General features: G+C 40.0%; 1 protein-coding gene across 12 annotated transcripts in view; it reads left to right on the top strand.

Moving 5' to 3' along the window:
• The window catches only part of MGA (MAX dimerization protein MGA), a 59,069-nt gene extending 43,571 nt beyond the window's left edge, over positions 1 to 15,498 (top strand). For 7 of the 12 annotated variants that reach the window (XM_071744695.1, XM_071744693.1, XM_071744690.1 and 4 more), the window contains 8 exons: positions 2,190 to 2,314; positions 3,708 to 3,759; positions 5,424 to 5,609; positions 6,367 to 6,478; positions 7,993 to 8,226; positions 9,275 to 9,451; positions 9,882 to 10,034; positions 11,007 to 14,467. In XM_071744695.1, coding sequence (XP_071600796.1) covers positions 2,190 to 2,314; positions 3,708 to 3,759; positions 5,424 to 5,609; positions 6,367 to 6,478; positions 7,993 to 8,226; positions 9,275 to 9,451; positions 9,882 to 10,034; positions 11,007 to 12,292 — 2,325 coding nt within the window. In that variant the 3' untranslated portion in view covers positions 12,293 to 14,467. Of the gene's footprint in view, positions 1 to 2,189; positions 2,315 to 3,707; positions 3,760 to 5,423; positions 5,610 to 6,366; positions 6,573 to 7,992; positions 8,227 to 9,274; positions 9,452 to 9,881; positions 10,035 to 11,006 lie in introns of those variants that run through there. The other 5 variants (XM_071744691.1, XM_071744692.1, XM_071744697.1 and 2 more) reach the window with 5 other exon arrangements.
• The last annotated feature ends 1,648 nt before the right edge of the window (positions 15,499 to 17,146 follow it).

Genomic DNA, 17,146 nt, shown 5'->3' with positions numbered 1-17,146 from the left:
TTAGCAGTGTGTGAAAGCTGCCGTTCCATATTGGATAGAAACCAGATTCCTCTGAAAATCAGGATAAAGTGATGTCATTAGTATAGTTAAGATACGTTTAGATTTCAGTGATCACAGAATTTCCATCAGATTTCACCCCAAAATTAGAAGAAAACAGTCCTTCATACAACTCCTTGGTGTAGTTTTCTTGTATCAGTGTTTGACTTAAGAAAACAGTGCATTTATGAAGCTGAGGTTTTATCAGTCAGTCAAATGGATGTAAGAAATAAAGTAGCCATTTCTTGATGATACATAAGTGCAAAGAGAAAGGTTGAACTGGAGAGGAACTGAAGAACAAATAAATTAACAATAGGAGAGATCACCTTAGTATCTTCAGAAATCTGAAAGTATATACTGTTTTTTAGCCCTTCTGTGTTAATGTAGTTCTCACAGCTGAAAACCAAAGCAGATTTCTTCTGGCTTTATCCAGAGTTAACTCAGTTAAGTCTCATCAACTCTGGCCTATGGAGAATCTCTTTAACTTCCAGAAAAACTGACTGAGCAGTTCATATTCCAGCTCACTATGCTCAGGAAAGATGATAGATAGCAGGAAGGTGAGGAAACTGAAAGCAGATGTAATTTTTGGAAGCTCTTTCATACTGAAAACTGGGTTGTTGCTGTCTCATCTCGAGTTGGACAGTGACAGTTTGGTAACTCCTGGACCTTCAAGAATTTCAGCAGAGTTATCACCAGGTTTTGAGAACCATGGTTATTAGGTGCCTGTTATCTGATAAATATTCCAAACAAGGTAGTCTTGGGAATCTATTGGTGAGCCAACAGGTAATACTATAATGTCTAGGTCAGAGTAGCCTGTTACCAGGCTATAATTTTAAAGATGTATTTTCTTCTGTCCTGCAAAGCTATGATGAAATGAAAAAATAGTTATCAGAGATCATAAATGTTTGCTTTGGAAGAAACTTACATGCAAGCTTTGACTAACATGTCTGGTGAGCCAGATTAGGTTATGTCTTTCCCATAAGCTCACACAAACATGAGTAAGCTGGCTTTGCTTCTAGAGCAGTAAAGTGGAAGATTGAGATGTCAAAGACTGTAAAAACCTGTCTGTAAGTCTTGGTTTGTTAGTCTGTGCTGCCCACAAGCCAGCTTAGCACATCACTGCCTAATGGAGGATACAATTTTAAACCTAAATATGCAAGTCTGTTATTTCTTACTCTGGGATGTACTCTTTTATCAGCTTAGTACTTACAAAACAGGCTGCCCTGGTGTTGTTAGTCTGACTCCTTAAAGTCAGATCATATAAACAGACTACTAAAGGATATTTATCTGTTTGGTTAAGATAGTGGAAACATAGAAACAAAGTGTACACACGTGTCCACTAATACTTTTGTTTAGCTTAAATACTGTTGACAGCTCTTTCACTGGTAGTGTGAAATAGTGATTGTTTTAGTTACTCAGGAAATAGACACTAAAACCCCAGAAAATGCTTTTCAGAGTCCAGATGATTGTTACTTCCCTGCTTATCTGTAGCAGCTATTACCCTTTCTTTTTTTTGTATGTTTCCCCATACTGGTTCTCATTGCAGTGATGACTTCATCCTTCTTAATTTTGCATATCCTACTCTTCAGAATATCAGAAATACTTTAGCTATTGGACAGCATTTTGGAAAGAATCAAAACCACACTCTTCATCATGCAAGCAGTTTACTGTGTGACTCAAAGAAGCCTGGCATTTAGGTGTTCTGACTGTAGCTGTCACCATTACCAAGGTGATACCTTTCTCCTCTTGTGTCAACAAATGGTAGTTAGCAAGGGTGTGCAGTAGTAGATTGTAAAGGCAGTTGAAACAGAGGAAAACTTACTTGAAACAGAGGAAAACTCTGCCCTGTGAAAACTCCTTACCTTGCCCACAGTAAAAGCATAAGTGACAGATATTTTATTTTTTTTTTTTAAATGAAAATTCATGTTGCAGAGTTGCTGGTAAAAGGAATTTCTTGAGGAGGCAGTGAAAATAACCACCTGCTTAGCACTGTTTTATTGGCCAGTGTAGCTGGAGATGTTAATTCTTTAATGGTTCTTAATGTTCTAATGTCATCTCTTTCGAGACTCGAGTAAAACTTGTTTTGGCCTGAGTTCTACTGCTGAGTAGATACTCATTTTAAAAAAAACAAAACAAAACACAAACTGTTCCAGGATGTGTGTGAATACAGTGAGGATGACGAGCAGGTGGACGTTGAGACCGTGGAGGAGCTTTCAGAGAAGATTAACATTGCCCGTCTGAAGGCCACAGCTGCTCATTTCCGACCTTCCAAACAGAAGTAAGCATCCTTGGAGAGCACTACAGTTCTTTATTTTATTGATGAGCTGGCATTGAATGAACCCCTTAAACAGCAGGTTTAAAAATGATGGTAAGATAAAGCAAGGCTTGTTTCAGGTCTTCCCAAGCACTGGTGCTTCCCAGTGTCTGCGAGGATGGGGCTGTCAGAACTGAGAGTAGGTTTAAAGTGTCTTGGCTTTTTTGTCTTTTTTTCCCCTCTAAATTTGTTCACGGTGATGGGTGTCTTGTCATGTAAAATTATTATGAGTGAATTTTCTGCCTTCTTGCAAAATGGATACGAGCAGGGTCATAGTGGTTTTAAATGTGATTTTGCAAGCTTTGTTTATTCTTGCTGGTGGACTTGTTTTGGGGGAGTTTTTGGTTTGGGTTTTTTTTTGGTTGGTTGGTTGGTTTTAATCTCTAACTCTGTAGATGAAAGTTTTGTCTTTGGGATCCTTGACCCAGGGAAGAAAGTATTTTCTTATTTACATATAGTCTGCCACTGTTGCATATCTCCACTTTTTGTTGTTCTGTTTTTGTTTGGTTGGTTTTGCTATTGTTGCTGCACTTGTATTTATAATTACAAGGTGCAAAGGAAAAACATGGCTTGCTTGGGATATTTAAAGACAGTCATGACTATTTTGCAGCTGCACCAAACAAGAGAATGGGAAACATTGCATCCTTACTTCTTTTTGTCAGAAGATTTTTTTTTTTTTTGTAAATATTAGAAGATTTTTTTGTAAAAACTCTTTAATGGCTCTGTTGGGTGATACTATGTACCTCCTAGATAGTTCCTGGCACAGCTCAACTTTTATCCTTAGATGGTGACTTAGCTATAAATTCTGGAGATCTCTCTGAGAGAGAAAAACAGATGTCACGTTTCATTAAAAAAAAAAAATCTTTGAAATATATATTGTTCTCTATTTTCTTGAAGCTCCTGAGATAAAAGGAAGCTGTTGTTATATATTAGGATAGCAGTAAACATGATTTTGGTTGGTTCTTAGTGGGGGAGGGATTGCTCTGCCATCTCTATTGAATCTGTGGTTTTTAAGAAAAGAACCAAAACATAATTAAAAAAAAAAAATTCTTTATGCAGCTAACAGTCATGGGCTGAATTTATTCTCTTTGACATGCAGTAAAATACTTTGCCTTTTGCACTTTGGAATAATTTTACAGCTTTCAAAACAGCTGAATTTTTTTTCCAGGATGATGGCATTGGAGATAAAAGTTCAGTTTCTCAAGAAAGCTCAATAATATTTTGCTTTCATGTAGATATGCAAGGAAGAGTTAATTTCAAGGGATAAGAATGAGCAATTCTAGGCTGTTGGAATTTAGTTAATGAGGACAGAGTGCATGAGATTAGTGTTGGGAAAAACTTTTTACCTTTCTTCCAGATACCATGCTCGTAATTCTTCGGATGAGAAATTTTCTGAAAAATCTGCAAAGGTATATATATGTTTGCTCTCCTCTTTCCTTTTGGTATCACACCTCCATTTTAAAGATAAACTTTCATCTCAAGTGCAGCTCTTTAACATGATTTATCTACCTTCCATATATTTATGACTGAATGCAGGAAACCAAAATGTGTATGTGAAGGGAAGGGGCTCAGTCCAAATATTGCTGAAGAAGGAGGGGTACTATTGGGATCAGTGGTTTTCAAGTTCAACTTCATGTATGAGAGGATTGTCTGCCTCTTATTTATTAGCATGTTTGCTTAGATTTTGTGTTTGTGGCATAAATAATTTTTTACAGCACACATAAAATAATGAACATGTGAGAAATGCTTTTATTTGTCAAAGCTGACAGAATGTAGAGTTATATAGGCACAGCACTGGGTGAAGGGTTTTTAAAACAGTGGTTTAAATGATATGTACTTTAGCAAGCTAAAGGGAATGCAGAATCCTTCTGAACCAAAACTCTCTACAAGCCTTCTGAAGCTTGTGCTGTATTTTTGGGTGGCTTTGAAGCCAGTTTCACTGCCTGCCCATCATAACCATCTGATGTACCTGTTGTCTAGAGCTGCCTGCTGGGCTGGGACTTTGAGGTGGAGGAGTATGAGCCTGGTGTATGTTTTGTACAGATAATGTGCTTCTGCTTGAGGTGGAGCTGGGATCCAGGATGTTCTGCCTGCCTCACCTTCCTGGTCTTACTCTTTTCTCTGCCCATGAAGTTGCTGCATGAGGCCCTTCCTTGGAAGGAACCTGATGCCAACAGGAGAAGAAATGCAATTGCAGCCTTACTGTGGCTCAGTCTGAGAGCAAAATGGGTGTCAAGAGCCAGGTTTCAGGAGACAGATTCCTCCTAAGACCAGCAGGCTGGGGTATCACTGGACCCGAGGAGTCTTTTTACTCACGTGCTTCGGTTTGGAGCAGACCTAAAACGGCATAAAAACCGTGTTAATACTCCTTCTAAAGTAGTATTCTTTACTTCTTCCTCATGATAATATTGTACCACAGTTGTACATTTGTGATTGTACAATTGCATAACTGTAGAAAACCTATAAAAATAATGATAAAACAACAAACCTGCAAGTCTGTAGGGATCAGTAATGACACTCATTGTCTGTCAGCCTTTTTTGAAACAAATTCTCTCTCCGTCACTTCCTGTTTCTTGGTAGATCTCTGGGGTGCTAAGTTTCAGTGCCGTCTTTCACAGTGTCTCTTGGCCCTAACCTGTATGTGCTGAGGGAGCAAAAGAGCAATTGAAGTAGCTTAACTCTGGGGGAAAATAAAAAATGTCCTCTGTTTGATGTGACTGTTTCATTCGTAGACTTTTTTGACAAGCAAACAACCGAAAAATTGGCTCAAGATGTCTGGTTTTGCCGTAATCCTGTGGTTTACCTAAACAGCTTTGCACTGCAAAATTTAAAAGCTCATGAATGGAAGGGATTGGTGAAAATAATTTCCTTTAGGGTTGATGTGTTTGCATTGGTCTTTTCTTATTGGTCAGCATTTCATGCTTAATTACTTCCGTTTCTGACGCTGAACTTTGGTGAAGGACGTAATAGCAGAATAGCATGACACGAAATCTTGAGGTGCATATAGAAACCTTGTAGATCAGGCATGCCTTGGGTTTTTTTTATTTAAACTTGTCAATATGGTTACTTCCAGCACAAACGTCGATTCAGGGGCAGGAAGCTGAAGTCTGAGGCAGAAGCCTTTGCTCATTACCGGCAGACACACACGGCAAACGAGCGCCGCCGACGCAGCCAAATGAAAGGTCTCTTTGAAAAGCTGAAGAGAGCTCTGGGCTTACACAACCTTCCCAAGGTCTCAAAAAGCTACATTCTTAAGCAAGTAAGTATTTGAAATCTTGACTGAATCTGGGGAGAGCAGTGAAGCTGATGGGAAGCCTTTGGGTCATTAACGGTGAATCGAGATTTTCTGTCACCTTTAAAAGACTCAGTAGAACAAAGCAGTGTCTGAAAGGATCTGTGTTCCTAAAAGCTTAATTTTTATGTAATGGATACATATTTTCAGATCAGCTCTTGTGTTCTTTGTGAATTTAAACATGGAAGGTTATGCCTTAATTCCTTAGTGGTTATGCCTTAATAACTTAGTGGTTATGCCTTAATTCCTTAGTGGTTTGCAGTGTACATCAGGCAGTTCTGAAATACACTTTTTTTTTTTTAAATGAAGAAGATAGCATTTCACTGAATATTATACTGACACATTAAAAACTTAATTTTAAAGATGTAGATAAAAGGAAACAAGGCAGAAGTTGTAAATACATGATTATGCTTACCAGGTGTACCGTGAAATTGTGGGATAAAAGTTAGTGGTTTTATGGTTGGTTGGTTTTGGTTGGTTGGGTTTTTTGGGGGGTCATTTTAATTTGTTTTGTTTCATTTTCTTTTCTTTAAAATACCTGAACTTTGGAGGAAGGACAAATGAGATGATGTAACAACCTCTTCAGTAGGGAAAGCTGGCATTGCATGGTACCTCACATGCTTTCCCTGAGTTGGAGTTTCTCAAGATGAAGAAAATACCTAAACAAATTTCTTATTTTGTGTTTTGTTGGTTTATAAATTTGTTCCCTGACTCTTTTTCCTAGGCCTATGAAGAAATCCAAGGATTGACTGATCATGCAGATAAACTCATTGGACAGAAGACCTTACTGACACGCAAGCAAGATGTGTTGATTCGAAAAGTATCCACGCTTTCAGGTGAGACTGTTTTTGGATCCCAGACTAGCTGGAATAATGAAACAAAAGGCTTTAAAAGAGTTGGGGTCACTGCTGTGATCCTCTGTTGATGCAGGTGAGTTATTAGTTGACATAAAATTTAGACTCTCAATGCCAAAACAAAGACCTGATAAGCTTCGACTTTGTGACACACTTATCATGGTGGTAAGAACTGCTCTTTGTTTCCTTCATGCCTAAAGGAAGTGTACAATGATCTCTGTGCTGCAAGAGTTCATGTGCATTGGGATGCTTTAATGGGACTTAAAAAAAGTCACTTTGTTCTGACCTTGGTCACTCCCTGAAACAACTTTTTTGCTCAGTGCTTCTCAAGTATACACCACTGATCAGTACCAAAACCTCTGACTCCTTTGGTCAGTTTTGCAAATAACTATCCTTGTGCTGCTTTTCTGAGAAGTTCTGGTAGTGTCTAGAAGGCAGCTCTGTCCATAGAACAAAATTGCAATTTATTCTGAGCTGTTACTCATCTGGGCATTTCAAGACAAAACCATGTTGTATTTATTGTGGTTTTTTGTCTCATTTGGAGGTGTAGGAAAGCTACAACACATGTTCAGCCAGTGCCAAAATGTGTCTGGGCAAACAAAACATCAGATTATTGTGATGTTTTTATTGTCTAGAAATAAAACCAGGACTTACCTGTAAAGGAGTTTTGAAAGATACTTATATCTTGTGTGTTTATATGAGTCAGCTCATGAATATTTTGAGCCACCTGGTAGAAATAACATAAAGTGTTTTACTGAATCATGAGCTTAATTCAGAAATGTATGGGAGGCCTTTTGGGCAAGGGATGAAAAGAAATAACTTCACAAAGTAATTTTCTGATCTTCTGCATTCCTAGTGAAGTACCTCAAAACTGATGAGGAAAAAATGCTCTCTAAGAAGAGATAGATAAATATAAACTTAATTAAAGATAGACCATGGTGTCAGAAGATAAATACCAAGCAGGAATCAAGCCAGTGTAGTTACTAAATTGTGTGCATCTGCAGAAGACAAATTACTTAAAATACTTTTGTTTGTTACAGTTTTCATGTTCATGATACTATATGTGAATTTACCTCCAAATGTTGTTCAAATTACAAGGTCCATTAGTCCCATGAAATATTATACCAAGTAAAAGTAACATTTTGTCTGGTAGCCATGCATTTATCATCAAGAAAGCTTTTTTCTCAGCTGTGTGTATTTTCAATTGGTACTTGTTCAGCAAGAACAAGTACTTGACCAAGCTGATTTCTGCTCATGAGAGTTGCAGGTAAATTCCCAAATGTATGGATGTTTCTGAAGGGAAAAAAAAAATAAATCTCAAAACAAGTAGGTAATTACTTCCCTGTGTTATTAAGGATGCTGTTTACCTGGTGGGGGTGGGGATTATTTATTGTATAATGGCTAAATGGTGTCAGTAGAGTTTTAATTCTGTCTTCAGCTCTAGTTTTGGATAGAAAGCTTGAAGATCCATTGACTCTGAGATAATTTTTCTGCAGGAAAGACAGAGGAAGTTGTCCTTAAGAAGCTCGAATATATTTATGCCAAACAAAAAGCAGTAGAAGAGCAAAAAAAGAAGAAACAAACAGAGCCAGAGGAAATTCCTGTAACCTCAACTGTTAGCACAAAGCAAGAAGGATCTTCTGCTCCCTCCAGAGAGCCAATCCAAGTGGCTATGACCAACAGAAGAGGAAAGCCACTGATACTTGCCAGAAAAAGTGTCCGTACCACAGGTGGGCTGGAAGTGAATCATGTTTTGCATAAAGGGGAGACAGACCCCATGGGATGGCAAAATCCTTGCTTGATTGTTTGTTCAGGCAGCTTCATTCTTGAAGCAGAATTGAACATAGGACCAGGAAGTGTCCATCCAGTAGGATTTCAGTAAGGATGAGACCAGCACTACTGAGGTCTTGACATGAATGACTTCTGAGTTTTAGAAAGACAGGAAGTAATTTCCTATTAAGTTGGCCTTGAGTCTCATGCAGTTGCACTGCAATCTTGTAGTAATTTCTGAGGGATTTCTGAGGGTCAAGGGTGATTCTTCTGCTGACTCCAAACCTGAAGCTCAGTCCCCCAAATACTGGAGTTGCTTAAATAGATTGTTTTCAGAACCTCTCTCTAACAAGCTAGCTCAAAAGGTGGTGGGAGACTTGCTTTTAAATGACAGAATTGTCAGGCACTTGACAATTGTTTTTGGAGCAGAGACATTTTGTGGAAATATTTGGCATTTGTGGAGCCTTTGCACATTAAATGCAGGAAGAAACAAAAGAATGGCATAAATCCAAACTTTTGTGGTACTACCACTGTAATACGCTAAGGATCTGATGATGTTTCTTATTTTTGGCAATAAACAGACCTCACTTGACATCATCTTGACCTTTTATAAACAACTAATCATTCCCAAGCCTCATTTTTGTCCAGTCCTGGGGAAGTTTGGCATCAGAATTCAGATGTGGCCAGAGAGAACTTCCTTGCTTTCTTTGGACTGAGCAAATCCCCTTTATAATTTCAGCAAGACTGTTTTGGTATTAGATCAGGATGCCACTCTGGAGAGCTGCAGTTATTACACTGCAGAACAAGACACTACAGACCTGCTCTGTCTGTGTAGCTGAGGTTCCTGCAGCCTGCACAGCTTCTGTAGCAGCTCTGTAAATCTTCTTTCTAGAAGATCTACATTTGTTCCTTCCACAAATGCACTTACCACTTGATTGCAAGATACCATTTTTTATCAAGGGTGCTATGTAAGGATAAATTACTGATTTCCATACTTCTTTTTTACAGAGGACACTTCATCCCCTCTTTCATTAACTGCTGCAAACCTAGTGATGACTCCACAGGGGCAGGTGCTGACACTGAAGAGCCCACTGGTACCAGGCCAGGTGGCAGCTGTTCCTTCCACACTATTGCAAACTGAATTAAAGCCCCAACCTGTCAGCCCTGCCCTGACAGCACAGCCAGGTATGAGTGTGTGAGAACATGGGAATGAAAGTCAGTGTGATGCTGCTCATGGATGTGCAGAGCACTTTACAGAGTGACTGTTATTTAATTTTTGCACTAACATTTGAATGGTTTTTTACAATGAAAGTGACTGAGGTAGAACCTGACTCTGGTAAGAGAGATTTGATATAATTAACTCAACTGATCAGCTTATCAACAAGTAAATAAAGTCTGTTAATTTTTTTGCTATTCCCAAATTTGGGAAACCTAGGGAAGATTTCTTACTCACTTAAGCAATCTGTATTTCTCTGTTGTGCCACCTCTGGATGGTACTGCCATGTAAGGCCTTGCCTAGAAGTGCAAAGCTCTTATTTTCCAGGCTTAACTAAATATCTGAAAGGTTCTTGTACCCACCTCACACCCCCCCCCCACTTCCCCTTTTTTGGATAAGGTCTTGCTTCTGTGATGATTCAGCTGCCAGGATCAACAGTTCCTGTCCAAGTAAAAGGAATCCTTGCTAACTCTACCATTCCCATTACACTATCAATTGTTTCTGGAAACCCAGCACCCTCAGCAGTAGTGTCCACTACAGAACCCCGTTCAGGTAGGCTCTTGGTTGTTTTATGAATCTTTTTTGATTGCATGCAGGAAACAGTTCTTGCAAAAATGAAGGTAATTTTTTTTTTTTTTTTCTCACTAGGAAGTTATGGTAGGTATTACTGTCTGGGTATTCAAAGAAAACCACAGTTCCATGTTATGAACTGTTCAGAGGGACCTCCAGGACATTCATTTGCCTCACTGAGCCTCCATGCCCTCAGCAAAATCAGAATAAGTGGGGGCTGGAATGTGTCCATGGTGAAATGCACCCTTCTGGGGAAGCTGCAGCACAAAGTGGTGGTGGGGCTGTTGAAAATCTTTGCCTGTACTCTGGTACAACCCTTCCCATACCCCATCAGCTTTCCTGCCTGTTGGAGAAATGTTTTTTCAAGACATGAGCCCTGTCACACTGGGGCTGAGTGTGTGGGGTGGTTCCTGCCAATAGTGTGCTGCTTGCCATCTGCTGTGTTAAATGCCAGCCACTCCCTTCCTTCTTCACTGGAGTCATTTGATCAGAATGAAAAAGGAAAAAAAGTTCAGATTTGGGGCTGGGAAAAATCTGAGTGCTATGAAGAGGAAACTGCTTGGATGCAAAAAGCAAATAATCCCTGAAATGCCTCTGTAGTATTGTGCACAATAGCAGTATTGTAAAATGTGAGCATAAAAGTGAGGCATGAAAAAACAGGAAGGGAGAAAACTGTGATTCTGTTGTCCTTCTGCATCACCAGCAGAGGTGTAAGCATCACAGTTCCTTGTATTTGTGCCAGCCTGCTGAAGTGGTTCTGGGATAATAAATGTGGAGCTTTTTCTACAAGTTGCAAGTTCTAAGGCTTCACTTTAACCCAAAATTGTAAGCAGTTTAAATCATGAATAGCAGCTTACTTGGGAAGACCTGAAAGTGAGCAAATTGTGTTCAATTTGTTGTTATCTTGAAGTTAGCATGGATCCTGATGGATGTTTGCTCTGTTTGGTTTTGCAGAAAGTGAAGATTCATTCATGATGCCAAAGATTGTTAATGTTACATCCCTGGCTGCTGAGGGAAGCACAAGTCTAAACCTGAATAAAAACAAAAACTCTAATACAACAGCTGCAGGCACTCAGGCTTCAGAGAAGTCCTTGGCTGTAGCACCCCTTGAAAGTAGGAAGAGTGATAGTGTCCTCAAAAAAAAAAAAGACAAAGTGTGTCCTGGAGACAGTTGTGGAGATGGAAGAAATACCAGAGGACCCACGAAAATTGTAATTGAAAATAAAGATGGCATTCCACAGCTCCTGAGTGTGTCGTGTACAAAGGAATCTCCAGAGCCATTCAGCAAAAAACTCTGCCTTGGTGAGTTTGTGGGAAGCCAAGCCAGGAGGAAGGATGGTGATCCTGGAGGAGAAAGATTAAAATCTAAAGAACTGCCATTCCACAAGCTGCAAATCAAAGATTCCAGGCTGGAAATGGAACTGAGGAAAGTGGCATCTGCCATGGAGGAGGCAGAGCTGGATGCAAGTGAGTTACTGAGCAGCATGGAGGAGGGTGATGACACTGATGAAACCCTCACTTCACTGCTCAATGAGATTGCTTTCCTCAACCAGCAGCTGAATGATGATGCTGCAGCCATGTCAGAGCTGCCCAGCACCCTAAACTCCAATTTTTCTCATGAGGATGCAGAAGCTCGTCGGGGAACAGCCAGTGATCTCAGCACTGCAGATGGATCTTCCTTCCAGTTTGGGAGTTTTAAGGAGCTTTCTGAAGTTCCAGAGGGTGGTGGCTCTATAAGCCCTCTCCTGCTGCACCTGGAAGATGATGACCTTACTGATGGGGACAAAAACTCCGGGGAAGCTTCGTCTGAAGTGGATGTTTTAAAGATAGTAATAGGTACTGAAATGAAAGACCCACTCCCCAGTATGTCTGTAATCAGTGGTGGGAATGGCAAAACTGTAACAACCTTGGCTGAGAGCACTACTGTGACACCACCAGTTTTGCAGATGAAAACTAACCCAGAAGCAAGTAATGCTGACACTTTGTGGAGGCCCATGCCCAAGCTGGCACCACTTGGCTTGAAAGTGGCAAGTCTGCCAGTGGACTCAGAAGGGCAGAGTAATAAAGTGATGCCCTTATTGGCACCAATAGTTGCAAAACTGGCACCCAGTGGGGGAAAAACTTCATTACCTGGAGCTGTTCAAGAAGGACAGGATAACAAAGTGATGCCCACCTTAGCACCTCTGGTTACAAAAATGAATACTACTGGGACTTTGCCTTCAAATTCAGCAGGCAAATAAATACATATATTTTTTATTAGATACTGGAATGGAGATCTGGAGCTGTGTGAACCAGTGTTGGAGTTCAGCAACTTCCCTTGTCTGCAACAGTCATTTTCTGTATGGCATCAGCAGGTCATTCATCTGAGGGCAGGCCCCTAATTGAGAAATAAGAAACTTTAAGCACGTTGAGCTATTTTTACCTCACTGTTGTATTGTGGGTGTTCTTCCCCTTCACAAAACAAGAAAGATGATCTATAACCATTGCTGGCACATGGTATTCTTCCAGAATCGAGTCTCTCTCAGAAATATCTGAGGACTGAAAAAACCTAGGATATTGAAAGAGATTTTTTTCTTTTCCAGTGAGGAGGCAGATTTCTTGTTGGGGAAAAAAAAAATCTGAATTCCTTGGTTTTGTACCGGGCAAATTATCTATGCAGAAATGGGATGGTTCACATTTGCTGTTTTTAATGTTTGCAGGATATGGTGATTGTACAGAAATGAGATTATGGTTGCTCTAAAACTTGTTACTGAGAGCAGTGGAAGGGATATGTGAGGCTGCAGAGGCCTGAAGTGAAAAGTTTTTGTTCTTTGGTGCTAGGTAGTTCTCTGGCAGAGACTCTTTTTAGGATTTTATGCACAGAAGATTTTAATAAACATCTATAACTCTCTCTGCTTAGGGAAGAAAATTCTATTTCCCAGTGTAATTAGAAGTAGGACAGTATGTTAACTCTAACAGAGCCACTAAAACTCCCTCACTGTTGCCTCCTGCCCCTATACAAGTACTTCCTTTGGTGCTTAGGGCACTTGGAAGAAAAAATTCCAGGAAATAGAAAGAAATTAGGACACCCTATTGCTACATCTTTCAATATATAGCTGAAGTAGCTTGAGTGTTTTCCCATTTCTTGTTTCCTTTCCTCCTGTCATTGTTTGAGATGTGTTTGGTGGCTAGGAATGTTATAGGAAGTGTTGCTTCATTAAAAATACAGAATGCTTTCAGGACTGTTTTAGCCTAGGATAAATGAGAGAGGTGTATATGTGAATGTATATATGAAAATATGTGTATATCTTTCTAAACCTTCCATTTCTTTATAAATTCAGGAAAGGTACTCAGAGGTTTCTCACTGCATTTGCACAAGCTGTGTATAGCAAAAAAAAAAAAAAAAAAAAAGTCAACAAAAATGCTCATTACCAGGGAAATAGGGCAGTATTGAATCATGAGATGTATTTTTTATTCTTCTCTGCCACTGCTTACTCAATAACCTGTAGATACTCTTCAGTGTTCAGCTGTTGGATGTGAAGGGCCTACAGACTGTAAAGATATTTATATTTTTGTACACGATTTTTGTTTTCGTAGTTTTCTTGACAAATGAAATTTTCAGCCTAGGAGGGATGATTTGTTAATGAGTGTATACACAATCTTTTCCTATCAGGTTTGTAAATATGAGTTCTGGTGCGCTTGAGGGGCTTCTGAACTCCTCCAAAAAGGTAAAAAAAAAAAAAACCCAATGCCATTTAAATTATACAGGATTTGATGCATTTTGGGCTATGTGTAGGAGTGGAATGCCCTGTCTCACTGTCCCAGCAACAGCAGCTGGAAGTTTTCCCTCAAAATTCCCCATCTTTGGTGATGCAGTAATGCAGGAATTTCACCTTTCCAGCACTGTGAAGGTGTGTTAGAAGTGTTTGTACCCAGCCAACCCCACACTCTGTTCAGTCAGCTGCATTTTCCAGGTCTGTGTCTGGGTGTGTGTGTGTACCTTGAGTGTTTCCTCATCTTTTTTTTTATTTTTATTCCATATTATGCTGCAGAGGAGAGAAGCCCTTCAAGCTCAGCATGCATAAACTTCTTCCAGAGCCTACATGAAACAAGGTTCTTCACCTGGCCATTCTAAATGGTGGTGTTTTAAAGCAGTTGCATGTAACTTTATTTCCTTTTGCATTGACTGTTTTAATATTGGGTGCAAGTATGGGTCATTTGGAAAAGAAGAATATAGGGTAGCATTGATAGCCGTGCAGGGATTGTCACTGAATTGTCACAGATTGTCACTGAATGCCTTAGAAAAGGAAATTTTACAGTATGAATAAATATTTAGGCATACTTTGCTTGTTACTGAAGAATTTCACCTTTATTTTAAACCAGTGAAACCCTGGAGCAACTAAAATAATTTTAAATTAAATTTATTTACCTGGGAATCTGGTTCTGAGCATTTCTAATAGGCTGAAGTTGCTTATTTTTTTAACCTATGGCAGTTTGTTTTGCCAGCAGATTTCATTCTTCCTACAAGTGAAAGACCAAGTGGAACTGTTCTGTGACTCCTTTCAGATTCCTAAGAACTGCCCTTTATTTCTGCTGCCCTTCCTTTCATGGTTCCAAATGGCTGATTTTAACCACAGAAGTCTTTGCTAATCATACCTGAATTAAATGTATGTGTGCTTTGCACACTTCTGTGGGACATAAAGCTGTAAGATGAAAGCCCCTCAAATGCACCTAAAATAAATGCTGCACTTTTGGGGTCGTTTTGTCCATTAGCAAGGAAAATGCCTGGATGTGTTTACTCCTTGGCACTGGGCAGTGAGGAATTCTACTGCAATAAAAGTGGACAGTGTAAAAACGACAGCACAAATTCCATGTTCCTGAACATGATTTACTAAATTAACCAAGAAAAGCCCCCAAATGTGGCAGGTGGCACAGTTCCAAGGAGGTGTGAGGGGTTCTGAACAGCAACGAAGCGTGTTTGAAATGCTCTCAGTTTTTGCTCTCCTTGTTCCACCGTGTCTGCAGCTGAATATTTTGCTGTGAAGCTAAAGCTGACTCCCTTTTTGTGCTCTTCCCTTCAGCTCCCATTGGTTTGGAACAAACCTTTTAAAAAATATACGTGTTGTCTTTTGAGGCAATAATGTGAGAATATGAAACATAATGAAAATATTTTAGAATCAGGAGAAGAAAGGAAACCCCTGCAAGGCGCACGTTTTCACTAGATCAAGAGACCTGGAGATTTTCTTTGTTTTTTACACATCTGTAAATAGACTGGAATGTTTTTAAGAATATAATGAAATGTCAGATTTAGCTTTTTTCCTTTTATATATTAAAATATATCTTTCCCTCTTCTGTTTTTGAAAGAAATGATATTTTTGTAGAAATCTAACAGTACAGGACTCTTAAATAACTGTATGTGAGGGACAAAGTGTAAAACTAAAATAAACCAATTGAGGTCAACTAGAAACTGGCTTTGAAAGTTTCTTACAGGGAGGGAGAGGGAGCAGAAATGACATGGTGGTGTTGCTGTGGGTGACAGGTGGCATTGGACCTGAGCAAATGACACAGACACATGCTCTGGGGCAGAAGTTCTGGCAACTCAAACATCTGGGGTTTGGTTCAAGTTACCTGACAAGTCAGGTGAGATTTCATGCTTCAGTCTTGAGTGGTGTGCAGGAAATGTTATTGGTAGTTGACTTGCTAAATGCAGAAAAGGTACTGAAGGGACTTAATTTTCACCAAAATGCATCTTAAGCAGGAAGCCAGTGGGGTTAATGCTCAATCGTGGCATTAATAGGAAAAAGACCCCAGCAGTTGAAGGTTGAATCCACAAAAAACCACTCTCCAGCCTCCCTCCCCCAACCTCAAACTTAGGTTAATCCTTTTTATCTCTTTCCTTTGGAGAAGCTGGATACCAAAATTGAACTTATGGCAACAAGCCTGAAGATGAGTCTCCAAGTGAAGTGTCAGAAGAGATGCTTTTTAGAAGAAACAGGTAAAATGTTTGTACGAAGTCACTGGCTTCCATATCCACTAAATGGAAGATAACACTTGAATTTTTTTTATTATTTGTTTCTGGGGTTTTTTTGGTTAAGTAGTAAACATCTACTAATGAGCAAGTTTGACTTACAGACATGAGAAGAAAATACAAGAAAACAACAATTATGCGTGTGGGTAAGTACTGGACTGTAGAAGAGTGGTTACAGATTGCTTTTTTTAAGAGGAAAACAGATTTCACAGGAGAGAAGAGATTGAAATGGTTTGGTAGCCAGGTGATTAATGTATTTTTGAAAACTTGTGGTGCAGCCCTTCAGCAAGGCCTCATCCCATGACCCCTCACTTTCATAGAAAGGGACATAAGTGTGAGGTAGATCCAGTCAAGGCTTGCCATGGGAAGAACCTGTTGAGAGATCTGTGCTGGGGAGATGTTTTTCACCACATTTGTTGTGTTCTTGGAAACGCAGATGATGGGACAAACGAACTCAGCTGACTGAAAACTTCCAGGGACCCTTGAATTGATTTAGGGCCAGGTTTGAGTCCACAAACGCAGCCTCAAACGGTGCAGAGGGAGAGTTGTTGATAACTGGCAAGATACTGAAGCTAAATTACTGTCATTTGGGATTGTGGCAGTGGGGGAATTGTGGCACTGTGATCACTTAGGCTCAGTGCATCCTCTGTTTCCCCTTTCAGGTGCTGGTGCCCATCGGGGCAGCATCCTTACACCACTGTAACTTGATTATTCCTGCATGTTTTAATTCTTTAGTGCCTGTCTTGGCCCTCTGGGGAGCTGAAGGCCCGTCATGGGTGACAGCTCTTTTGGAGCTCCCTCTTATTCTTTTTGAAACAGAATTCTATCTGTAGAAAGATTTGGGAGTCTTTGCTTGTCTGAAAGTCTTTCCTGAGGAAGAGGAAAGCCTCAGCCTGTCCTGCACCCACCTGGGCCTCCTGGGCTGCCAGCATTTCAGGGAAAGCCACACGCCCTCCATCCTGAGGGATTTGTCCCTGTGTGGGAGAAGCCTCCCTGTCTCTCAGTGATCCAGGGACCAGTCCGGAGTTCCGGGCCTGTGTTGGTGCTGGCCCGGCCCAGCCCAGCAGCTCTCGAATTGCCCTGCAGC

The sequence above is a fragment of the Heliangelus exortis genome, chromosome 5 (genome assembly GCF_036169615.1).
Source record: "Heliangelus exortis chromosome 5, bHelExo1.hap1, whole genome shotgun sequence".
Classification (NCBI taxonomy): Eukaryota; Metazoa; Chordata; class Aves; order Apodiformes; family Trochilidae; genus Heliangelus; species Heliangelus exortis.
Note: the sequence above shows the minus strand (reverse complement) of the source record. Positions and strands in the feature narration are given on the sequence as shown.